This window comes from Papaver somniferum, chromosome 11 (assembly GCF_003573695.1).
Source record: "Papaver somniferum cultivar HN1 chromosome 11, ASM357369v1, whole genome shotgun sequence".
Lineage (NCBI taxonomy): Eukaryota > Viridiplantae > Streptophyta > Magnoliopsida > Ranunculales > Papaveraceae > Papaver > Papaver somniferum.
Genome location: NC_039368.1, coordinates 136,608,748 through 136,634,941, shown reverse-complemented (window position 1 = coordinate 136,634,941; position 26,194 = coordinate 136,608,748). Strand labels below are relative to the sequence as shown.

Here is a 26,194-nt window from a genome sequence, read left to right as displayed (position 1 = left end):
TTTTGAACGGGACAGGTGTTGAGGCATTCTTTGGAGCCACAATAAGATAGAGGAAAGTGAGAAAGTTGAGAGAAAAGAAAGGTGATAACAAAGGCAGAGACAAGAGAAGAAGAAATAATGGTTTGAGTTCACAAAAAAAGAGAAGGAGGAAGAACCCCAAACTAGGGTTAAATCGAGATATTTATAGTAAGTGGAAGATTACCGGCAAAACAAGTTGTAGGCACGTTCGAGGAAACTTGACCGGCAATAACCGGTTACCAAAAGAACATGATCGCGTGGAAACCGGAGGGTGGAGAACTTGGCAGCCAAGGCATCTCAACCGGTTCTTATTCCATTCTCGTATAATTCGAACGAAATAAGAAAAGGAAAAATGTAGGTACACAAAATAGGCTCGCCACATGGCCGCACAGGAAGGCACGAAATAGGACTGAAGAATCTCACTCAAAGATCCCGGTCAGTGACTTGTCAAATCAAATGTCAGAATTACCTCGCCACCAACTAATAACACGAAGCATGAAAAGGAAGCATCCTAAAACGAAGCATCTCGCATAAGGAATCTAAAACACAAACGAATCAAATTGGAGTACCTAACAAACACCATCCACGAAATAAAGGTTGGCGAAATAAGGTTACTTTCCTAAAAAGATAATTGGCGAAGTCAGTAAATTATGGAGCAAGAAAAGAGACAAATGTCCCGACAAACACCCAAAGTTGTCAGCGAAAGAAAGGGGAAAACTTTATGGAAAATGATCTGGGCGAAGTGTAAAGCATCTCCACGAGATCCAGACGAAGTAAAATAAGATGTACGCCATTAGGATCGATTGCTCTATAAATAAGGGGTCCTTGGGCAATGTATGGAGTGTCGGATTCTGGGGGGAGAGGAGAGCTTTTCTTTGAGTGAGAAATTAGGGTTTCCTTGTATTCAAGAACTTGTATTTTTCACTACTTGGAGTGGTTAATCAATAAAGAATTTCTGATCCAAAACTCTTATCATGTCTTAGATCTGTTTCGTTTCCTATTTGGGTGTGCTACTGGATTTTGAGTAGTTACGCTATTGACCCAAAATTTATTATGTTATCCGAGAAACGTTCTGTCATTGTCGATAGCATTCAACACACATAAACGGTATGCTAATTAATTAATAAAAATTTGATATCTTGCTGATCCTGAATTTCTTAATAAGTTAATGCGAAGCATGCACATCAACTACGAACCTTAGAAGCCACTATAAATATTTGCATGCGCCAATCTAACGAAGACTACTAGAAGTGAAATCCAACCCCAAAATTTCAACGATAAAGATGTCCAGGTTTACTACTCTGATTGCGGCTCTAAGCTTATGCTTGCTTCTTCTGGGTTTTTCGTACTCTGTCGAGGCAATTGCAAGATCAATTACTGGTCAGTATATAAACTTTTAACCAAATATTGAAATCTATTTACTTAAACCTTAATTATGGATAATAGTAGCGGTTAATTAACTAATGGATGGACGATGCGTGCATGATTATGTAGATAATGGAGGAGCAGCACCCAATTTCATATCACTTCAATGTACAGGTCGTCCCTGCCGGAATGATCAAGAGAGTAGTAATATATGCATATCGTCAGGTTACAGTGGAGGTGTTTGTCGGTCAGCAGTTGCTGCATCATATGGCGAGGAGCAGGTTGATGTTAATGGAGGAAAACTCCGAAGTTATATGCAATCTTGTTGTTGGTAGCAGACAGAGCCCGGCCTTGTTTAAAGAGTTTGAGTCACTCTCTTCGTTTCACCGTCCCAAACAAATAATACCTTAATAAACGATCTAATCAATCATTTATTTTTTATTTTGAGACGAAAATTTCCAACGTTATCACCCCTTTCACTACTTGTGCTCCTCCCTGGAATTCACCTAGCGCGTGATATTACCCTTGTAAAAACTTTGCTTGTACAAAGAGACGATGATATTAACTCTGGTTTGGGTTCAGATCGGCGAAATTGGGAAAGAATTGTTTATGGGATGTGTTGGATCGTACATTTGGTAAGCTTTATTTGAGGGGCATTTTCGGCACTAAAGTGCCACATGTTTGTTTATCCACATGTGTGCTGCTGCTGACTTGGCTAACAAAGTAATAAACGGAATAAATAGCTAATAGCGAAAGGAGGTTTTGCTAATTTAATTTCCATAAAGGGGATGACTCAAATTAGCGATCTTTTCGGAGGTTACCTTCTATTCACTAAGAGCATCTCCAATAGAAGGTGCAAAAAATCCTACGTACGTGGTTTTCTTATTAGTCCTTTTATTTACGGGGTATGCACATAGAGTAAATATAGGTCCTTATATATAAAAAAATCATCTCCAACAGTAGAGAATTTTAATAAAAAATTAGTGAAAAATATGACGTGGAGGTGTAGATAACACTTTCTTGAACACCTTCATAATTAGTAATTGGTCCCTCCTAATTTGTAGGATCCTACTGTTGGAGATGGATTTATGCCTAATGGGGGTCTAAAATCCTAGGTATCACTGAAAAAAAGAAGATTCACCCTCTATTGGAGATGCTCTTAGAGTAAGTGTAGCCTTGCTAATTTCTGGTAGTGAAAGACACCATATTTAGTCCCGCATTTGTCCTATCTCGTTTGTCTCATTTCTAGTAAGATTTCATACAAACAATTAAATTTGATGATGTAATGCTCAACAATGATTGTGTATTTACCCAAAATTATTTCCACACATAGAACACAATCGATTTGGTGATGATGATTAGATCTAGGGTTTTACACAGAACAAGTATAAGTAGAAAGACATGAATTTGGCGTAGTTTGGCAAGTTTTGTCTACATCCACGGACGAATCCATGTAAGGAGATGTTAGAGCATAGCTCGGTTGAACCCACCAAGCGTTGGTATGTCAAGTTTGGTTGTCATATTTTAGTGAATCAAAACTCATTTTAAGAGTCGCTTGATTATGTATGTACTAGAGTCAACTTCGTATAGGTTAGCTTGAAAGTATTAGGATATGAGACATTACAAGTATTGCGAAGACTTGAAGAAGTGAAGAAGTAAGATGCTACAACGACAACATCTTCCTTCCGCTTGAGGTTAGTGATATTTGACTTGAACTGTTTCATTCCCTAACGTATCTTTCAAGTCGTGCATAGTGAAAAGAAAACTGCGAAGCATTAACACTCTAGATTGACATAGTATTAAGGAATACAATACGATGTTTATAGCTTAACCATTAAACTTTGTAGGTAAGACATCGACATAATCGTTTGAATGCTATTGTGATTATGTATGTGTATGAGGTGAGGATTAAATCCTAGGAAACAATGTTTTTACATGTGTTTTAAGGAAGTAAATTCATGAACTTGTACCAGATGTAGAAAATCTGATATCAAAGACTTAATGAAAAGAACACAAGACTAAACTCAAACAAGCTTCACTTAATTCATATATTTCGACTGATGGCTTAACAGCCTATTTATATGATTCACAAACTTGACTCTCAAGTAAAAAGACTTTCCTAATCAAAAACAAACTCTAACAAGAAACTTCTAGATAATTCTCACGCAAGCAAACTCTTAAAACAAGTAATACTTGTAACCCAAGTAAACTTCTAAAAACTGTACCATGGATCAACAACACTTGTTTATCCATCCACTTCATGTCAACTTTACCAGTTGATCACATCACATTGGATCAACTCTCATAGTTGATCCTCACTACTTGGATCAACATCATTATTGATCCTTTTTGTCTTCTTCATAATATCTTGATTTATTTCTCAACAGTGTTGTACCATGCCCTGGCGGCCAAAGTTGCAGGTGTGAGACCAGCAGCAGAGGAGGAGACACGGAACACATGAAGTGCTCATGTAGAGAACACTGTGGGTGCAACCCATGCGGGTGTTCCGAAGGTAGCCAAGGAAGTACTGGTATTGGAAAGGCTCGCTGCAAGTGTGGTCCTGGATGTGGTTGTTTTAAGTGTGCCTCTTAGATTGGATGTCGCGATAGTTGTGAGCCAAAATAAAAAGGTGCATGTGCGTGAGAAGTATGTGGTAGGAGCAGCAGTAGATGTCGTACTTTGGGGTATGTTATGCATGTCGATTTATATTTATATTGTTTTGGATTTTTGTTTGAGATATTTCTCAATTATACGTTTTAACCATTTATTAAAACAAAATATAAACATCAAAAGAATACTGAAGCATAGACTGACTGAATGCAACCCAATGGGCGGGCTTAGGACGCTATCAAATTTCAATCTGCAGTCAAACTGTCATGATCAGATCAATTTTAAAATTATATCAATAATCCTAACCAACGTGCCACGACATACCAAATCCAAAATATGGTTAAGTGACGTGGGGCTCATATGAGTTAGAGTCTTAAAGGGATAGGGCGAGGCGAAGCCGAGCCACACCAAATCGAAAGGGCATCGTGACGGGACGAGTCGAAGTCGAGCCACACCAAATCAAAAATCCTAAACATGCATTGTGACGGGGCGAGACGAAACCGAGCCACACCAAATCAAAAATCCTAAGCATGCATGGGAACGGGGCGAGTCGAAGCCGAACCACACAAAATTAAACGTCTGGGGCGACGTGAAGCCGAGCCGTTCCAAATAAAAAATGCAAGATGGGGCGAGGCGAAGCAACATAATACCAACCAAAAATATGGTCGAAAGAAAAATGATGGTAGATGGTTTTTGGGTCCGCCCAGTGCGTAGCACGGGCACAAAATCTAGTCATATACTCAAAAACTCAACTATGGATAAACTTAGATGCTTAGACAAAGGAGTTTACCTCAACCCTGTCTCGATCAACTGGTTGCACAATACAGATCCAAAACTTCATAAAACATACATAACTATAATCTACAAAGATCTGACGACCCTAATTAATCGGTTTATGGTTTAAGCCGATAGTTTCTGTTTGGTTTTAAGGGTTAACCAGAACTGAACAGATATACGTCGATTTTTTTAATCTAACCATAAATGGCTTGGTTCTGTTCGGTTTTACCACATGGATGGCCCAATGCTTGGTCCAGCATACTGGCACATAAACAGTAGGGATCGAAATATCGATCTAGGGCATAAGTTCCAGTTTCTTTCCCCAAACTTATGACACAATTGTGAGAATGGCGATCGAAGAAACAAGAGTACGATTGAATCATTTAAAAATTTCCGAAGTATCCACCAAAGCTATTCCAATCACAACCGAGGAAGAACAATCAACGGAAGTTGTTGTTCCAACCAAAATCGAAGAAGCAGGAAGGAAATATTGCTGTGCTAATTGCTATCGCTCATACGGACGAGTAACTCATGTTGCTTTGGAGTGGAGAGTCACCCTGGAAGTAAGATAGAAATTCTTTACCTTTGATTCCCTTTGAAATTGTTTGAAATAAATAATTTAATTTTAGCTTGGTTTAGAATTATCTGTTGGATGATATAATCGTGTATTAGTTTAGGGTTTATCCAACTTTGAGTTTAATTATGGAATTCTATCTTTAATCATTCAGCTGTTGTCACATATATGTATATTGATTAGCCGGTACTACAATGTTCTAGCTTATCAATGTTCTAGCATCTCATGGATGTTCTAGTTTTATACATATGACAGGAACATAAGTTTGTTTGGTTTGCTAAGTACATCTGAGAAACTGATTATTGCTTTAAGTCAAAATTAAGATGTGGTTGTAACTAGGATTTGAGTCCTTTTGATGAATGGATTTGTTTTGTTTTTTCCATGAACCAGCCCATTGCTGTTGTGTCTGGTGGGAGGGGACGGGAGCACCAACCATATTACACTTGTCGTTTTCCAGGGTAACCTACTTCCATCCCTTTGATAAGCTCATGATATGTGTGTACAATGTTTTACTCCCTCGCTTTTTAAAACAACTCATGTTTTACTTGTAATACATGTTCAACCTTACAGGATCAATTCGCATCGCGTGGAAGCTGGAATGTTAGATCATTCCGTATTTATTAGGAAGTTCAACACCGTCTGCAATTTTTGTGGTGAAATTGTTGGATGGCACTTAGTAAGTATATATTAGCCTCTACCTCAGGCCAACCAATTAGATTAAATGTGTACCTATATATACCTCCTTGCTTCCTTTCTTGGATAGTTGTCTTTCAATTCACAGAGAACTGCTGGTCCATCCCAGGTTACAGTGGATTCTTTTTTTTGCTCTGTTTGGAGAGCGCTGTCTGAGTACTGCAGCATTCTGCAATCCCTCGCTGATAACCTAGCCCCCCTCCCCTGCATACAAACTGGCCCAGGTTTCCACTTGTTTTATAATACAACCACATTTGCCCTGGGTCCTCTAGCATTTGCCAGTTTGATAATTGCTTTTTTACTCGCATAAGAAACATCGAACATTATGTACTCCTGATCGGAGGCGATTTGATTATTTTAAAGTGCATTATACATAGTGGTGTTATCTATTCTTCATTTTATTTTATCTCCTCTTTTTTGGGACGTTATAATGTCTCATCGAGTCCACAACCCTTGTCTTTGTCTCAAATTCTATTGAACTTATGTTGCATCTTAACTTTTCAGACTGCCAAAAGTGACTATATGCCTGATAATGCAGTGTACTGGTGCGACACATTGATGGACAGGTGATTCTTTCACTATCTATTGAAACCTAATTGTATTTAGACACCTCTAGTGCATGTGATGTATCTATGGCTTACTATATTGAGGTGTTTTGCAGCATAGATATGAGATGTATCTCACATGTGTGTACTTTAATTGTGTGAGCAGGGAAAAGGTCGTCTTGTTAGATGAAGAAGAAAATGAAATAGCAAGAGATTGTAATGTTGACTCTGAGATACCGAGCATTAACTACATGAAGGAAAAGAAGGCGAAGAAAGTGTTGCCTCTGAGAAAAGCATTCAAACGGCAACATCAATTTTTGGCTCTGGGAACTGCCCAAGTATTGGCTCAGGGAAGAGCAGTCAATCGGGCACGTCAAGTGTTGGCTCAGGGAACAGCAATCAAACCGGCACCACGTAACCTTAAATGGGATTACTTCGCATGAGTACTTTAATTTTAAGCAGCTGTGGTTGGTTTGTATAAATGATTATCGGAGGGACAATATTTCTTCTTTGTGCTTCTTTATGATGTTCTATTTAAAACAGCCCAAGTTTGGTTCTTCTTTCTATGTTTCAGTGGAAACCGAAGCCTTTTGAAAGGATATGCAATTTTCTTGAATAGATTTGGTTTTGCAAGAAAAACTAGCAATCCATGTAAAAGAAATGGACTTCAATGTTCTCTGAAGTTAACCATAAAGGATAAACAAATTTATGGGAATAGCGGTTTTGGACGGTTTGTTTAAAATTTTTTGTAAAGTATTTTTATTGATTTTTCCTTTGGTTTCTTTATTCTGATTCGTATTGGGAATAGATTGGTGGATCAAGCTAGCTACCGATTCCCAAAGTAGGGACTCCAGCTTTCTACGAATGCTGCTTGCTCATGATTATCCCTGGATTACTATTGCATGAAGGTGAATTAGCTCATGTAATACATAAAAGTATGTGAACTGATCATGTTGCTTAATTTAGAAAAAAAGAGTCATTCTGGAACCCGATGTTCTTGTGTCTGATGGGAAGGCCCTGAGAGCTATTGAGCAGGGGCAAAACTCCAAAATTTTAACTCTCTTCAATGTCAAAAAATCTATTTATTCCTTTCTAACTCTTTCTATTTTTTTTCTTCTGAGTATATCCATAGGGTGCAGTAAATGCTCTTAAATTGATAAAAATCTCAAAATCCAAATGACAACAGCCTTACTTGTCATGGATAATTAATTTATTTTCAAATCTTGAGAATCCTACAAGCTAATGCCAGAGATATCACGCATGGACTCTAATTAAATTTTGATTACCGGGAAACCTTTATAATTGCATTTCTAAAACAATCAAACACAACGCAAAAGATGAAAATGGGTAGTTCCTCAGTGAAGACAGTCATGGCTCTGGCCTTGCGCATGTTGCTTCTTGGTGGTTTCTCAGTTGAAGCAGCAGGAAGGATTAATGGTTAGTATATATATATTGGTCTATTCTTATGAATTTTACATTTTAATTTTATCCAAATCAATTTTTCTCTTCTTTTTTCTTTTTTTTTTTGAATATAAAAGAATGGGTTATACATCACCCTTGTGAAATGTGGCCAAAGATATATTCCCTCTGTTCCTAATTAGATGATCTACTTGGTTTTAAGTTTTGTCCCATAAATAGATGACCTATTTTTATTACTATAAGAAATATGTATAATTTGATAGTTATGTTTATATTCGTTACGTAAGTGTTTTAAAATGCTTTCAACGGTATAAAATTTACGAAAAACTGTGATATAATTTAAGAGATAAATTATTTCTAAGTTTTACTAACATCATTGTCTTAAAAATTGTGCAAACTACAATTAGATCATCTAATTAGGGACGGAGGGAGTATAAATTAGCCAACACATGAACGATGCCGTTTTGCAGATGTTACAGCAGCAATAGGAACAACAGCAGGAAATTTACAGATTTTCTGTGTCCACCCAGAAGAAAAATGTTCAGGCAACAAGGATTGTAGTGTTTGTTGCACATCATTAGGCCACTGGCCAGGCAGGGAAGTGCTGGGATTATGTTGCTGCCCACAATATTCTAAGCCATGAAAGTCTAATTTGATCACTTGAGAATTAGCTAAGAAGTGTCTGGAGTCGAAAAACAAACAAATCATATTTATTTGATTTTACGGTTGTACTACTACAATGAGATCAGCATCATGAATTAAAATCATTTTGATCAGAAACATGGTTTCTTTCTTTCAACAGTTAAGTCAGTAATGAATCACTCTGACTCATACCGCTGAGTCACTGGATCATATTCTATCAACAAATCAAAACTGAAATTTTGAAGCGTCTTAAATATGAAAATGATGATGTATCAATAATGAATTAAATTTGTGCTAAGGTGCAAGCCCTTGTAGTGCTCCAGCATGTATACGCACTTATAGGGTACCCTAATCTCTACTGTATATGGAATCGGTTTGGATAAAAACGGGTACCAGATGAAATGATTCAAAAACCAATGGCAAGAGGACCCGTCTTATTGGGACTATAAGAGGTGAACCGTTTAGGAAAAATTGGAAATATGTCCCGTTTCCATTGATTTGTTTGGAGATCTATCCCACAACGGAAAAAATTAAGGAATCTATCCCGAAAAGAGAAAGAAACCGTTACATGGTTAACATTCCACATGTGTGGAATTACATGTGCCGATTAGTGACATTTTTATCCTCAACGTTGATAAGAGCGACACTGTGAAGCAATACTTATAACAAAGGTCACTATAAGAACATTGGTCATATCAAAATTGAAAAAGATGCAATCCAGTAGATGAACAAACATCGGGAGGGTGAGAAAAGGAGCCTGTTGGTCCGGAGCAATTGGAATTAGGTGACGGGTGACCCCAGCAAATGGATTTACTTCTTCTTTTTCCCCTCCATCAAAGTGAAATCTCCAAAGGCATTTTTTCAAACATTTTAGAAGCATTTAACGCATAAGATCAATTCCAGACTCGTACATGATAACTTCGTTCCTGCTTTAAATTCGTTGCTAAGAATGCAATCGCAATCACCTATTCATACTTTAACCATTTCATGTATACGCTTACAAGTAAACTCACGACGCATATAAGAGCAAAACTGGATTACTACTCCCCATTAATCTAAACGTGGAGGGTAAGAATGTCACTGATGCACAGGTGTAAGCTCACACATGTGAGGTAGTAGTCATCTAAGGGTATGCTTCTCTTTTCCGGATAGATTTCTTAATTTTTTTCGTTATGGGATAGATTCCCAAACAAATTAGTGAAAATGGGACATATTCCCAATTTTCCCATACATAAGGTCACAACTTCTCCAATCAATGTTTGAACTGCCTTCATTTACAAAATCAACCAGTTGGAGACAATCACTTATGAACACCACTTTGACAAGATTCATCTCTTCTGCCCAAGAGAACGCCTTAATAAGAGCAGCAGCTTCAGCACTCACTGCATCTTGCATCAAGTCAAAGTCTGAGCGAGAACCTCTTATATTTCCTGCTATATCAAACCAAATAAGTCCCAAACCCATTTTAAAATGTTTATAAGAACCATCACTAAAAATGAAATGATCAACTTCATCTATAGGAGAAATACCAAGATCATAATTATGCCAATATAGAAAAATATCATCCAACCCATCAAAATCAGTAAGAACCAAATGTTGAAGAGAGAGACCAAACCAAATATGGGAAGCAACAGAACAATTCACAAAAAGGTGCATGACCGTTTCTTCACTACTATGACAAAGAGGACAAGTAATATCCACATACGGGTTATAAAACTGAAGCAAGGAGTTAACAGGAATCATATGAGCAAAAAATTTAAAAAGTACTTAATTTTCGGCAGACAATCAACATCCCAGACTTTTCTCCAGAAAGCTGAGTCTTCAGAGGAACTAAAATCATTCATATAGACTTTATAAGTTGATTTAATCGTAAACTTACTCATATTAACTTGTCACTATGATTGAGGTTTAACCTAATAGACCTAATTCTGATAACATCCTCTTGCGAGAATAAAGACGATAGCATATTAACATTCCAACCCCTACTTTGAGTATCAATAAGATCCTTAACAATGATATAGTTGCCATGATTAGGATGAGACAAAATAGGACGAGTATTATCCCCTGGAATCCAAGAAGAACTCTCGATTTTTATGGACTCCCCATTATTAATTTTTACCACTGAATTAGCTCTAATGAAATGTAAACCGTTTGTCATACCTTAGCTATAGCTATTACATAAAGTACTACCCATTTTCATCTCTTGCATCGTTGTTTGATTGACTGAGGAATGCATTTATAATGGTTTTGTTTGGTAAGAAACATCTAATCATATAGCCACGCTCTTTGGGGCGTGTCTGATTATTATGACTAGATCTATGGCATTAATTAATAGGATTCCCCAAGATTTGAAAATAAATAATGCTGCTGCCATTTGGAATAAAAAAATATATAAAAGCTACTGCCGCAAGCTTACTTCAGTTGAGGGCTGTTACAGGAAAGGCGTACCACTACCAGGGGTAAGGTTGCATAGGCTACAGTTTTGGATGTAAGCATACCCCAATTTATTAGACCAAAGGTAATACCGTGATGGTTTCTCAGATGAACCCCTACCAATTCATTTCATTAACAAATTGACGTAAAATCAAATAGAGACGTGAGTCTCGATTTGGCGCAAAAGCAGCAAAACCATCGGTTTTAAACGATCTAAAAATAAACAAGTGGTAAATTTGGTGGAAAACCGTTGTTTGAACCTGAGATTCTCGTAACTTCAAAATACATTAGAAGTCTGAACATTAAAAGTTCCACCGCCCACATAACGCTAGTTCAAAGCCCTCTACATATTGTGCACGTACGAACACACCAATGGATCAATCCTCTCTCCACACTCAGGGAACGATCCTCTCTCTAAGGCTAATCCTTATGGGATAGATTGAACTGCTAAATTGGCCAAAAAATATTGCAAATCAAGAAAAAAGTGTGGGAAAAAAGTTAACACTATTTCTGGATACTTCTCTCTCCTAACATATGCTCGCAGTTCAACTAACAACGAGATTGAAACGCTAAATGATTCAGCGTTCAAAAAATGAAAATTACGCTGAACGGTTCAGCACCGGAGGAATATTCTAAGGGATCCGCGGAGAAACGCTGAACCATACAAGGTCAGTTTTCTTTTTTGAGTAAAGAAGTTAGATTTTTGAGCGCATAGTAAATATGATTTATAGGATTTGATATAAAGCTGATGACAGCGATTGATATATCTTGAAGCTCGAGCACACTGACGCATCTATATCTGAGAGCTAGCTAGCATTTCATTTTAATATTCAAATACAAAAGTGATGGGTTGGGATGGGATGGATAATTGATAGACACGATCGATGCATGCATGGACTAATGAAGTTGATTTAATTGGTAAATATTTGAGCGCTGTTTGGTTCACCGTTGGGCGCTGTTCTATCCAACGACTATATGTTAGATTCGCAACCCCATAGGATTTAGGAAGTTTCCTATCTGACGTGGATGACCAATCTAATTACTAGATATCTAGTCCATAGGGGTTAGTCTAAGTCCATAGGAGTCTAGCAAAGTGGAGAATATACTCCGAGAACATATGTGATGTGTACGCATGGACTTGGAGAAGAAGACCGGAAAGTACACATGTTCGTCATCAAAGGGTTCACTAATAGTACTGTAAGTTCAAACCAGAGAGGTTTAAGATGGTGGATACATGGAGGACGTGAAGCCATTCGGTTTTGTTGGAAGACTGTTGATTTGTTTGAAGGAATTCAACTATCATGGAGTACAAAATCGTTTTGACTCTGTTAATCACTAAGTAAACGGTTGGGAAAATTGGGAATATGTCCCATTTTCACTAATTTGTTTGGAAATCTATCCCATAACGGAAAAAATTAAGAAATCTATCCCGAAAAGAGAAGCATACCCTTAAATGACTACTACCTCACATGTGTGAGCTTACACCTGTGCATCAGTGACATTCTTACCCTCCACGTTTAGATTAATGGGCAGTAGTAATCCAGTTTTGCTCTTATATGCGTCGTGAGTTTACTTGTAAGCGTACACATGAAATGGTTAAAGTATGAATAGGTGATTGGGATTGCATTCTTAGCAACGAATTTAAAGCAGGAACGAAGTTATCATGTACGAGTCTGGAATTGATCTTATGCGTTAAATGCTTCTAAATTTTTTGAAAAAATGCCTTAGGAGATTTCACTTTGATGGAGGGGAAAAAGAAGAAGTAAATCCATTTGCCGGGGTCACTCGTCACCTAATTCCAATTGCTACGGACCAACATGCTCCTTTTCTCACCCTCCCGATGTTTGTTCATCTACTGGATTGCATCTTTTTCAATTTTGATACGACCAATGTTCTTATAGTGACCTTTGTTATTAGTATTGCTTCACAGTGTCGCTCTTATGAACGTTGAGGATAAAAATGTCACTAATCGGCACATGTAATTCCACACATGTGGAATGTTAACCATTTAACCGTTTGTTTCTCTCTCCGGGATAGATTCCTTAATTTTTTCCGTTAGTGGGATAGATTCCCAAACAAATTAGTGAAAAAGGGACATATTTCCAATTTTCCTATTACGTATTTATATTAACCGTGTGAAAAACCTTCTAGCAGACCGGCTTGCACGTCGGACTAGAAAACTTAGTCTTAAGAGTCTTTGGGTCTCCTATCCTACTTTTCTCAACTCTCTTTTTAGGAATGAAAATTTGAACGATGTTTGTAACTCTTTTCTTTATTAATACCATGGTATTTTTCTTAGCAACAGAAAAAAGCTATAGCTAAGTAATTAAAGTAGCCATCATGCATCGTCACTATGCTATCATTAATGAGAGGGCAGTGCTCTCGCTCGCCGGAAGCTTTAATCTCTAACAGATCCTTGGTTCATCTTCACCGCCACTGTCACCTGCACTCTCAAATCTGCTCACAAACCCAAAATCGAAACATACTGAAAAGCTAGATTCAGTTATCAATCAAAACCTACATTCTCTTGTCATTACCTTGGAGCGTAAACTCTCACTCAAATCCATCAACAAACTGATAAAACCCACACACAAAACCAATGGAAAATCTATCAATAAGTACTAATTCAAACATTTATCTTACTTACTAATATATTAATTAGGGGAATTGACCTTTTAATAAAGAGAAATAGTACAGAGACAACCAAGAAAGAACACATTTAAGAAGAACTCCTAGCTTCATTTTGATAGTATTTCTTTTTTACAATCGGAAAGTTAATATTTGAGTCGTTTTGTAGTATCGATTAGGTTAAAACAAGAGATACAGATAAAGATAGAGAAGGAGAAGAACTTTTTCTTTGATAAAGAGGCATCAGGGATTACATAATACAATGTTCTTTATATATAGGAAAGGAAAAACCTAGTCATCTAATGAACCGCACATCCATGGGCCACAGGCCCTATAACACTCCCCCTTGTGCGGTTCAATAACAAAACAAAATTAAAACATAGTGCTTCACATATAGTTCTTCAAATGTCGCTCTCCTTGATGACTTTTGACGAAATCAATTTCCTCATTAAAACTTTGACAAGGAAAAACCCAGTTGGACAAAACCTTGATACAACTCTTCACATGTAGTACTTCACATGTTGTCTCGTACTTTACATGTAGTTCATCACATGCAATATGATCTTCAAAGATCGACGATTCTAAGTTAATTGCCTCGTTAAAACTTCGTCAGGAAAACCCAGAGGGACAAAACCTGAACTAACGAAAAAGAGTACAATATTAAGCAAACTTAGAAGATAATTGGGCTCAAATATGTTTCCTCATTAAAAACCTTGCCGAGTAACAAAACCCTGTGGAAAAAAGCAACCTCGGTGAAGGAAAATAGTTCAATACACCATTAGATGCTCCCCCTGATGTCAGACAATTTTCATTAGTCTAGTGCAATCAAAAGGAGTTTAGCACACTTTACTTTTTGGTGACTTGAATGTTTGTAAGACCTTGTTGTTGATTCTGGAAGTTACGTTGCTTAACATACTATCACGTTTCATTTCTTTGATTCAGATATTTTCAGTAATATAAACGCGATCTTTATGTATTCAACGTTTAACATACTTAATGCTTTTAGTGTTGTCTCGCTAAAAACCTTGTCGAGTAACAAAACCCTTTGGGAAAAACTATTCTCGATCGAAGGGAAAAAGAGTACAACACAACTTCAATTTCGAAGTAAAATATGTCCACATCATATCCTTGGATCCTCCCCCTGATGTCGGCATCAAACCTATGATTACTTTCAGAGTTGTTCCAGATAGTTCCTTTAGTCATTTATTTTTCGAAACTGAATATTGGTAATGACTTAGAATATAATCTACCATGTCTCCCTTTGATTACTTTCGTTGGAGAAGAAATTATTGTTCCTTCATAATCAACAACTTTTGGATTGCACTTTCATTAGCATTCCTTTTAATGTCTTTGTAGGGATAAAAAAATTAATGTCAATGATTACTTTTAAGTACATGATTACATTCACTATACCATTCCAATGAGTTGCGTTAGCGCGGAGCCATATCTAGCTAGCAAGTTCCCTGAGGATATAAAATTTAATCGAGTACATTATTATACTAAGTACAACAATGCGTCTATTGTACTTAGATATGGGAATTTCATCTCCCAACACATTTTCGTCATATTCCTTTTGGAGAAAATGGTTACTTACTTACATTTGAACTTCGACTAATCATGGGAGTGCTATCAGGATGCATGTCTTTGTTAAATTTCCTGAAAGCTTTAGACATATGAAAACTGGTGGAATAATATACCACAAGCTCAGTATTCGATCGAGCTTTCCCTAGATTTTTCATCTCAAAGTCGGATTTTAAATAGCTTTTAAGGTCTCTTATTACATCAAGAGTACACATCATGTTTGTACCATCAACATAAATAGCTACAATTCCAAATCAGGAACTTTTTGATGAATACCCAAGGAAAAATAACTTACTTGTCTATCCCCTCCAAATCAAATATCCGCTTAGACGGGTATACGACATCCGCTTGATTGCTTGAATCTATAATTGAGCATTCTATCTAATTGTAAATGCACTATGTGATTTAGAGTCATTTGGTTTGGGAACAAAAGTCTATCAAGTACTTTTGGAAATATCTTCTATCTCTTGATTCTTTTAGAGATACTAACAACTACATACATATGCTGCATTTCCTAACTAAGTAGCGGAACTCTAAAACGTTCATTACAAGAGAAAAATTCCAGGGCTTTGTGAGAAACCTCGCGCCACAAGGAGAGTCTTTGTACTTTAAGACTACTTTCTTCTCATTATGCTTTATGAAAAATTGATTATGTATGTCCAATAGGCTTTACACTTGGTTGGTTAGCACTACTACACCAAATACCTGTATATTTGCCAAAGAACTAAGTTCTACCACTACAAAACAGAAGGCCTCTTGGGACGGCCAAAAAAACGTCCCAAAAAGCTAAAAGCCGTCCCAAAAGGTATTTAGGGACGGTTTTCTCACCATCCCCTATTCCACCGTCGCTAATACTTATAGGGACGGCTTTGCCTTCTAGGGACGGTTTAACTTTACCGTCAGCAATACTATTAGGGACGGCTTTATGATGTGGGGACGGTTTAGGAATCCGTCCCAAATACTTTTCTCGACAGCTATAAAACCGTCCCTAGGGGCTAACTTCAACGGTCGCACAGACAATAGAAACGCCAGTAAAGCGATGCTAAATTTTAAAAATTGGAAATGAGCTTTCTTAGTTTCTTTGGCAGGATGCCTTTCCCTTTACCCTTTTGAACATTCATTCACACAGTATTTTGTCCCAAAAAACATTCTCATTCATGAAATCAAGTTGTTCACAAAATGATTCAAACATTTGGAATAATAAATCTCATCCGACAAAAGAAAAAACTCCGCAAAAACAATCAAAAGGTGATGTTCTCATACTACCAAAGTTATACACAACTTGGACGTAAACCGTGCACTATCTGCACTAGAAATGTATTTGATTGCTCCTGCTCCAGAACGACCCTTTATAAATCCTTACCATTTGATTCATACCATCTATCATCGTCGAAATTCTGCAATAAACCAAAGTTAATAAAGAACGTCATCGATCGATGTACATGGAGAAAGAAACCAAAGCATCTAACCTAGATAAGTTCACCTCACTGTAGAGTGAAACTTGAACAAAAGAAAATTCCTAGAACCATATTATCAACATCTCAGGTTGTAACAGGAATTATTTACTGACAACAACTAATCAAATGGTATCTTAACTTGCATACTATTTATGGGTGTTTGCATTTCCAATTTGTGTTATGCCTTGGGAGAAGTTCTAACTCACCTCAATTAGAACATTTGGGATAAGGCCCATATCGTTGGCACATGGCATCAAAATTTCCATCAAACTGCCAGTATGCTGCCACATTTCCATTCGACCCTACAAGTAAATCAATTTCAAAAGTTAGGCCAATTCGTATTACAACTGCGAAAAACAGACATGACTCGAAGCTTTACCAATTTTGCGTATTCCATGCGGCTTGGAGCCACCAGTGTGTCACTGTGTTGAACAGTTTGTTTGGCACTATTTTCTCTATTCTTAGACCCTAACTCATGTTTCAAAACAAAATAAATTAGTGGACTTAAATGCCTAAAAAGTGTACAAATAAAGAATCCACATCTCTCAGATGACGTTTAGCTATGTTCAGAGGAGATGTTAGTGTCTTCGAGGTTCGAGCTGCTGAAGGAAATAGATACAGAAATGATACTTGCAGTTTTCAGGGAGATTGATAATGTGCTCACGGAGATATGATTGGGGTACAAAAAGAGTTGTGAAATCACCCTCCATTACAAAACAACGAACTAATATCTCCAATCAAAAGTAAAATAGCATCCTTTTGTAACTAGCACTCACCTGAAAAGTGACTGAAACTTATATAAAACAAATGCTGGCAGCAAAAACTCATCAAATATTATGAATGTAACATAACAAACACAAATAATGGTTCAAAACATATGATTATATCTAAGTGGAAATATCTTTAAGTAAAATGAAAAACCAGGAGAAGCCTATTCATGTATAGAATGAGAAGAACAAATGCTGGAACTAACATAGTTCACTGACCTATCCAGATCATATCCTCCCACACCAAGAACAAAGTCCATATCAAGATCATATGCTGGTACAAAATGTTTCAATTGCAGGGGATGGCTTTGCAAGACCTGCAGAAATACAATACCAATGCTATATTAACTGCACAGTGTCACAAAAAACTAGAGATATAATGTGCATGATCGTGGAATAAGCTCACTGTTAGAACTCAAAATGAGTGGATTAACTACAACATCATCCTCTTCTTATAGCGCAGCAACCAGAAGTCACGAGCAGGAGCCAATGTTGTTGGGCAATACAGCTAGAGAAGTTATCAAACATTCAAAAATCTATTAGGCAAGTCAATATTTATGTCCTTAGATGAAGTATATGTGTCAAACGAGTAGGACCAACCTGCATGTATAGCAGTTCCATGGTTCCCCCTTTCGGAGTGGGCAACATGTTCACAACAACCACAACTCGGCAATCACGAAACCACGAAGGTTGATCTTGAGGACTTCTGCGACTTAGAGAATTACAGTGTCAGTGAATTAAACCTTCTTGCAACCAATCACCGAGACTCCAATTCCAACAGCTACAACATATTTCAATGGCTTCCCCGTGGCTCCAATCTGTCAAACTTTCCTATCAATATCTATAAGTATAAGATTAAAATCAAGACGTATCAATACAAATTTAAACTAGCATTACCCAAGATCCACCGCAATTTTTTTCACTGAATTCGTTGATCTTGTCGAAAACCTTCCAAACCTATGGAATTACATTTATCCCATCACTGGACATAACAACATCTCTTGGAGCACGTAGAGCCACATGGAGAACAGATCTATCCTCAGTGCTGTTTATCTGTTGGCACCATGCAACAATCAGAACTGAAATAGCATTACGAGCTTGAGGTTGCCAATAATCTAATTAAACTTCAATATTCTCAACTGGATTTGAATAGTCAATATGGATGTCAACTTACATGTTCTCCGCTATACATTTTGCCAATTTTTTCTTTGAGATGTACTTCCTACAGTGTAAACATAGAGTAGTTCCATCAAAACTACTGAAAACTATCAATCTGTCTCCTCCAAAAGAAAAAATCGGTAAGAAGATGAGCTAAACCCACCTCAGCCAGCTCCAACAGTTTTTCCATGGTGTCCTGACTACCACATTGCCATGAGTAATCCAAAAACAACCCATCAAACTCACTACAATACCCAACCATTAACCTGAGTGTTAAATCAAACAATCCAAACATGTAAATGTGCCAATAATATATGTAAATATCCATCCCAACACGAGAATTGAAGTCATACCATCATGCATGTGCCTAAATCATGTAATAATACGTAAATTAACAAAAAAAAATTGCCCTAAGGTTTACTGAGGAATGGTTTTGGGAAACATTTTTAGAGCACCAACACAAATTAATGTAAATAAGCTTATTTGTAAACATTTTTAGGGAAATAAAAGAGAGATTTCCATATCAGTATTAGTAATTTGTTGAACAAATTACTAATTGCTCATATCGTGTCTTATAATTGAGATTTGATATAAGCATTTACCTGAATTCAAATCCAAAATCGATGGAGGTTCTGATTTTGCAATCCCTAAAATCAAAAACCACATACAACAAAAGTGAGATTTTTCACTAAAACCAATCTTGAAACCAATTTGCAAACCCTAAAAACAAATCTACGTGATATTCAAAGAGAAGGAGAAAGAGATTTAACTGAGAAATGCTAACACGAACCAATTTGAGACCTAGATCGAGAGACCGCTCACATGGGAAGTTTTTACAGCAGAAGAGGAAGAAGATGAAGATAGATAATTGGAAAAAAAAAATTATCGAAGAAGAACAAAGAAAAGATTGGGATTCTTTCAAAAAAAAAAAAAAAGAAAAAAAAAGGAAAATGTTTCATTGTGGTTTCGGGGGTAAGATGGTTAAATTACCAACGATATAACCACAATCGTAAGATGAACCTGCTTATTTGCGACGGCTAGAAGATTCGTCCCGACTAGTAGACCAGTAGTGACGCTCAGATGCATATCGTCCCTACTAATAGAGCAACATGGATGGTTCTGTGACTGCCGTCCCAAATATACATCACTAGGGACGGCTAGAATTGGACTGTCCCTATTATTACTTTTAGGGACGTTTTTTTTTAGAAATGCCGTCCCTAGAAGCCCTTAGTTTTGTAGTGTACCTGGATTGTGTAGGCCAAATATGTTATTTATTTGAAATTAATCAAAATAAAGCATGGTTCGATCTCATTGTGCTCTACTTCTGGAGCAACTATTTATGGATTATATCATCATTGTGCACGCATGATCCTTCTATTCACTCATATGCATTCTCATAATTCGTCAGGATTTCATTGTTCTTCAGAATCATTTAAAACTTCGGAGCGTCCTCCAGTATTGATTCATGGACATAGTCAGAGACAATCAAATGAGATGATTTCATTAATGATACAAATTAGGTTGTGCCTTACTCATCTACTTCCTTTCTAGGTGAGCACTGATCGAACCTGGTGGTCTCTCCATCTTCCTTTATGGAGCCACAACCTCAACTACACTTCCACCAAGTGTAGTTGCAACACCTTAGTCTATGGTTGATGTGGTTTCAAAGTTGTTGTAGATAGTGATAAAAGGGTTGTTTTAAGACTTTTGAAGGCAATGAATTTTAGACTTAATAAAAATTTAAAAACAAACAAAACTTATTACAAAATTGACTTCAAGATATGAGAAAATAACCAAGACACTGATTCCACTATTACACATGAATTAATGATGGTAAATAATCCAAAACTCTAATTATCTTCTAACTCCTTTATATCTTAATTCACTAATAGTCAAGCAAATTATCAAACATCAATTGTATCCCTTAAGCATAGATTATCTAAACAAAGCATAACCTATCTAATTGAATCACAACTGATTAGGAAAATTACGCAAACAATTTAAAACTCTGCAAAAGAAGTGATTGAGTAAATTATAATTAAATATTAGAGAAAATGTAATAGTTACCAAATTATTCATGCGTAAATAGCTTCCTCATTGCCTTGGTTGTGAGAGAATTTGCCGCTCATCATGTTGGAAACACGCTAAAAAATCATTATTATTGCTCAAAGGGTGTTTACAAATGATGAAAATGGAGAAATAATTCAAAACCGGGTTTTGTAACAATTATATTTGTTACAAACCAAAATAAAGACGATACAGAGGATGTGTCACTGTTACTGTTCCTCTAAGACCCACGGCTCTGTGTCGCAAACGCTGGAAAATAAGTCTGCCTCTGATGTACGACCCACGGCTGTGAGTCGTTGTTACTGTTGGAAAACGACGGTCTTGGATGGTCCGTTCTTCGTGTTCTTCAATGGCAGCAGCAGCAGGTCTCTCTGCAACTTGGTGTTTCGACTCTGTGGTGCTCTATTTCTCTCCCAAACTCTCTGTAATCCATCTCTGCTATCCCAGAAACTATTTATAACCCAAAAACCTCAAAATGTTACGCAATAACTTCATCGAATTCTCCATTACTCGGCATTGATGAAAAATATTCTCGGGAATATTTTCTTCCACTTTTAGCTCTTCCACGCGTATACAGCTACTGGATCTTCCTCATTTAACATTTCCACGCTTCTGCAGAGACCCAGCTCAATCCAAACACGATCAGCACACGTTTAACCATGCTGTAATCCCGTGAATATCTCATCCAGCGTACGTGTTGCTCTGATTTTTTCTTGCGGGTTATCTAGTCAATTTCAACCGACGAACTCAACCATATCCTGCCTATTAACCTTAATAGAGTCCCCCCATAAATATGAGCCATTGAGTCTCTGTATAATGCCTTCCAAATTCGAACGAAAATTCTTCAGGTGAGAACCATGCTTTCCCGCCTTTTTTCAGAATTCAAAAGATGAAGATGGATGCCCCTTATCCCTCTGTGGGGTGCGAATAGAAAATGGGTGATGTGAACAAAAATGGGTGTTGTGGACAAATGGGATACACATAGCCATGGGTGCAAATAGCAAAACTGGGGGTTCGTATAGCAAATGTCCTCCGGGGTGCTCCGAGCAACTTTTCGAGCCGAATTTTCCAACATTATTTATTTCCAAAAAAATACCTACAAACACACAAAATACCATAATAAGGACGAAAACAAGTACTAACAATACGAAACATTGAGGACAATTTAGACACATAAATGCGTCTATCAAATACCCCCAAACTTATTATTTGCTAGTCCTCGAGCAAAACAAAAAAACAAAACCGAGTTAATCTCGGGAGGGTTAACCAGAGGTGTACCCACAAAACCATGACTTCTAATTGTTCACAAGTATCCAAAGAGCTATGAGGACATACAAATTCTCAACCTATCTCCAAGTAACTAGAATGCCAGAGAAATTAAAGGTGTCATCTCTAAAGCTGACTGAAGAAAAGGGGAGACACATCCTCAACACTGCTAGATAAAGAGATATCCGCTACACAGCTAGATAAACATTGTAAGATGCGTCCGCTGCTTTACAGCTGGATAAGATTAGGAGAGAGATAAAGATGAGAGGGACATCTGCTACATAGCTGGACTAATTACGTGTGATGAGTTAAACCAGTGCTAGAAAGATCTTGTGCCAGATTGAAAGCGGACTAACAAAGAAACCAAATGTATCTTTCTTCGACTCTCTCATAGTTCTCAGTAGAAACAACGTCTTCTTCGGGCTTCAACTGTTGATGATAAACTATCGAACCTCATAGAACCTTTACAATTAACTCTTCTCTTCGATTTCTTGCTTGACATAAAAATTTCTACTTCCCTATGGCCTTATCAAAAAAAAAACTAATTATAGAACAAAAAGAACGTAATGTTTTCTTTCTTTTTTTTTGGAAACATACAAGACAAAAATTTACATGGCCATGAGAGAAGGACTTTAAAACTTGGATCTTCGCAACTTGTGATGTCTTGGTTTCATGAATTCCAACAACTTATATCATTTGCTCTTATAACTTCTTGTAACTAAGTCTTCAACTTTGATTTTTGAATTATTCTTTTTGATTGTTGCTTCTAAACCTTAAACGTCTTCAACTTTCTTCTTAGATTTTGATGTTTCTTCGCTTGTTGATGATGATAAGTTTCTACTGAGAGAGAGTCTTAATCCAGTAACTAAGACTACATTGTAAGGTTGCTTTGTTTTTTTGACATTTCCTGACCTACTTGCCTTTCCATCATGTATGGTTAGGTCCATCACGGTTACCCTCTAAAAGGAACAAGTTATCTCCTGAATTTCAAGGATCTCAATGTCTTTCTCTCTAATGTCTCAAAAGGTTTTTATCCCTATCATTCCAATTTATATCTTTTCGGTGAGAAACAGTATGTAAACTTAGATAACTGGATACCATGTGACGCTAGAAGTTTCAAAAGTGCAACTAAAACGTTCTTCCCCACCCCCAAACTTAAATCTAACATTGTCCTCAATGTTTCTAATGAAAGAGCAATACCAAAAGTAAAATAACACGAGGAGAAGTTGGAAAGATAGTACCTGGGTGAAGAAAATCAAAAACTAATATACAACATACAACTTCCTCGATGGTCAATCAAGGGTAAACAGGGTCCTCTAGAGGGACCTCCTCAACATCACTTGTAGGAAAGGGATCTAAAAAGGGTTTCAACCTCTGACCGTTAAACTTCGAAGAACTACTACCATCCGGTGTCTCAATTTCAATAGCTCCATGAGGAAAGACAGTGCGAACAATAAAAGGACCCGTCCACCGAGAACGTAACTTCCCAGGGAAAAGGAACCCTGATTTAGGGCATACCAAAATCTTTCAAGGCATACCACATGAAGACAAAAAAGGTTGTGAAATAGAAAAATCATATTACCCCTTAACCCAATTTTTTTTTAATGGCAAATCTACCCTTTACGATTAGTGTTAGTAATATTGATTAGTGATTAAATATTTTGTTTAGTGATTAAGATAATTTTCAAAATTATAAAAGGTTGTTTAGATGATTTTTTTGATCATGGTTCGGCGAAACATGTTGAGGTTCGGCTCACATCTATGAGCCGAATCTACCAATTGATGAACGGTTCGGCTCACATCTATGAGCCGAACAACATCCTGAATAGCCCAGAAAAATAATAATTACTGGTTCGGCTTATATTTCGAAAATCTTATGAGCCGAACTGTAAAGCCCGTCCCAAATTTCAAGGGCATTTTTGTCATTTAGTATATAAGGGTAGTTTTGTCATTTCATGAAATAAGGGTAGTATAGTCATTTCCTGAAATGATATTGCAGTAGCATGTGGTTTTATCCTCTTTGATTTTTTGTTGTAGTTGTACCGCTATGGATTTTTTCTAATGGGCCTAATAAGTATTAGTCATTTCTTTCGTTAATGGGCCTTACAAAAGATATAATATTCATTCGTTTCTTTTGGGCCTAAGATATAAGGAGGCCTTGTAGTTTAGCATATAGTGTCGACCACAAAGTTTAGGTCATTAGTAATCCTTTTAGGTTTAGTATACTATAAATATATAACACAGAAGAAAAAAAAAAAGTTCTTCCAGTAGAAAACAAAAAAAAAATAATACGGCGGTGATTAGTTCGTAGAATTAGAGCGGCCTTGATATTAGTTGGTTATTGATCTCATTACTGTTCTTCCTAAGGATTATTGCTAGCGTTTGAGGTAGGCGCAACACAATCAAAAACCTTCTTTTTATTTAAGTTTCTTTTAATTAATTTTATTTTGTAAGTTTTGATTCATATATGAATGATAAACGATGTTGTGAGTATGATTATGTATGTTGGGTTGCGGTCCATAGATTGTGATTCTTAAAAACAACTATGATGAGATACGAGATATCCTTGAGAACGGTTTTGTTCCCTAAACCCACGTGGGGCTCCCTAGGGCGATCGGATTTGATGTGATTGATTTGATTGTTCTTATGGATGTGGTGTTTCCATGTATTTGTGATGCTATTAACCATGCTAGTTGTTTTAAAAAGAATTGAAAATGTTTGATAAAATGTTTTGTTGCTTCTTTTCCTACTGGGTGTCACAACTCACGTCGTTTAATGACAAAAAATTCCAGATTTTATGGCACCACAAGGAGTTAATGGCGGAAAAGCGTAGAGATCGGTTTTGGTGCTATTATTAGTAGTTTGCATAGGATTTATGATTGGGATTGTAATAAAATATCACTCAACTCTTTTAGATGATTTAATTAGTTATTTATTGGTTATTAAAGCTTTAAAGATTATTGGGTTAATGTATAACTAAAGAAAACAATGCTTTGTTTAGACTACTCTATTTGATTGAATAATGGAAATTTCTGGATCATGTCAGTTTGACTGTCTATCATAATTATTATATAATACTTTTTTGTCTCATTGTTTTTATGTTACATGTAAACATCTCTCAATATGTACATATAAAAATTTCATAATTTTCTGAGTTCCAGAAGTATTTTTAAATCAATTGTTTTCACTGTACAAGGATCAGACGTTTTCTATCAGATTCAATTTTACTGAAGTTGTCTATTTTTTTTAAATATTCTATGTCATGTTTTAGCCTTTAGAGTCTACTGAAAACCTAAATATAGTTTTTTTACCTTTCATAATGATCGACCAAAGAAAATTTGAAGTTGTGAGTCAATTGATATGATTTTTCTAAAACGAATCGTCACTGTTGTACGTTTCTGCAGTACTGGTCAACTACTCGTTTGACTATGGTCAAAAGGTATTTAAGATAAACTAAAAATCCTAAAAACTTTATTACTGGACAGGCGTTAAGTTAGGATTCAGAATATATAATTATAATAATTTATGGATTCGTATTGGACTCAGTAAAATTATTTGAGTGACCTGGCGTCAGTTTCTGTTTTATGAATCTTTCTTAAAAACGTAATTATTTTGGAATTAATCTGGAACTTTTAATGGTGAAATTAATTTTTCTGATAAAGTATATTTCTTTAGGGTTCATGTAAATTAAAAATCACGTCAAATTAACCGTTAGATGTTCCGAAAAGAATTTTTATGTATCCGCTGCAACAGAATTTCTGAATTAAACATAAATAAAGATTAAACAAAGAATTAGTCGTTTGGACTTGGGACAAGTATGGAAGTCAGGGCCTGATATTTTAGGTAGCATTTTGGATTTTGGGTTTTGGATTTGGGTTGAAATCCAGGCCCGAAATTTGGATTGTTACACGAACATCAATTTGTTATTTTTTGGGCTAAAATATTGTTATTGGTTCGGCACATATTGAGAATATCGTAATAGCCGAACCTCATAAATCTACTAGGTTCGGCACATATTCTGATTATCGAATATGCCGAACCCCTATGCATCTCTATCTGTGACTAGGTTCGGCTTGAAATTTCATGAAATTTTAAGCCGAATTGTTCATATACACTTACAGAAAGCTTTTGTGATGAACAATTCGGCTAAAAATGCAACTCAATTTTGAGCCGAACCCAACACTGTAACCGTCA

At 36.5% G+C, this 26,194-nt stretch overlaps 2 protein-coding genes and 1 long non-coding RNA gene across 6 annotated transcripts; 2 read left to right on the top strand and 1 right to left on the bottom strand.

Moving 5' to 3' along the window:
* The first annotated feature begins 1,269 nt into the window (after window positions 1–1,269).
* LOC113321570 lies at window positions 1,270–1,850 on the top strand. The gene is made up of 2 exons (XM_026569456.1): window positions 1,270–1,398; window positions 1,513–1,850. Exons 1-2 carry the CDS (start codon window positions 1,302–1,304, stop codon window positions 1,716–1,718), a joined length of 303 nt encoding a protein of 100 aa, XP_026425241.1. The 5' UTR covers window positions 1,270–1,301; the 3' UTR covers window positions 1,719–1,850.
* Window positions 1,851–5,054: 3,204 nt separating this feature from the next.
* On the top strand, window positions 5,055–7,324 carry LOC113320472. The gene is made up of 5 exons (XM_026568381.1): window positions 5,055–5,333; window positions 5,735–5,802; window positions 5,915–6,020; window positions 6,542–6,603; window positions 6,749–7,324. The coding sequence occupies exons 1-5, from the start codon at window positions 5,118–5,120 to the stop codon at window positions 7,023–7,025; spliced, it is 729 nt and encodes a 242-aa protein (XP_026424166.1). The 5' UTR covers window positions 5,055–5,117; the 3' UTR covers window positions 7,026–7,324.
* Window positions 7,325–16,431: 9,107 nt separating this feature from the next.
* LOC113320192 lies at window positions 16,432–19,527 on the bottom strand. 4 transcript variants are annotated; one of them, XR_003345951.1, is made up of 11 exons: window positions 19,458–19,527; window positions 19,270–19,314; window positions 18,831–18,912; window positions 18,684–18,731; window positions 18,407–18,562; window positions 18,110–18,327; window positions 17,916–18,017; window positions 17,729–17,826; window positions 17,122–17,210; window positions 16,949–17,044; window positions 16,432–16,682 (listed from the first exon to the last, which is right to left on the bottom strand). It is a non-coding gene; the product is annotated as an uncharacterized LOC113320192 (long non-coding RNA). The 4 variants fall into 4 exon arrangements; XR_003345949.1 differs by having other exon boundaries at window positions 17,122–17,826; XR_003345950.1 differs by having other exon boundaries at window positions 17,122–17,826; window positions 19,438–19,517.
* Window positions 19,528–26,194: the final 6,667 nt, after the last annotated feature.

Coding starts and splice junctions, on each gene's coding strand:
- LOC113320472 (XM_026568381.1), top strand. CDS start 5,118: ATGGCGATCGAAGAAACAAGAGTACGATTGAATCATTTAAAAATTTCC. Junction 5,334..5,734: donor AGTGGAGAGTCACCCTGGAA/GTAAGATAGAAA, acceptor TCCATGAACCAG/CCCATTGCTGTTGTGTCTGG. Junction 6,021..6,541: donor AAATTGTTGGATGGCACTTA/GTAAGTATATAT, acceptor TTAACTTTTCAG/ACTGCCAAAAGTGACTATAT.
- LOC113321570 (XM_026569456.1), top strand. CDS start 1,302: ATGTCCAGGTTTACTACTCTGATTGCGGCTCTAAGCTTATGCTTGCTT. Junction 1,399..1,512: donor AATTGCAAGATCAATTACTG/GTCAGTATATAA, acceptor ATGATTATGTAG/ATAATGGAGGAGCAGCACCC.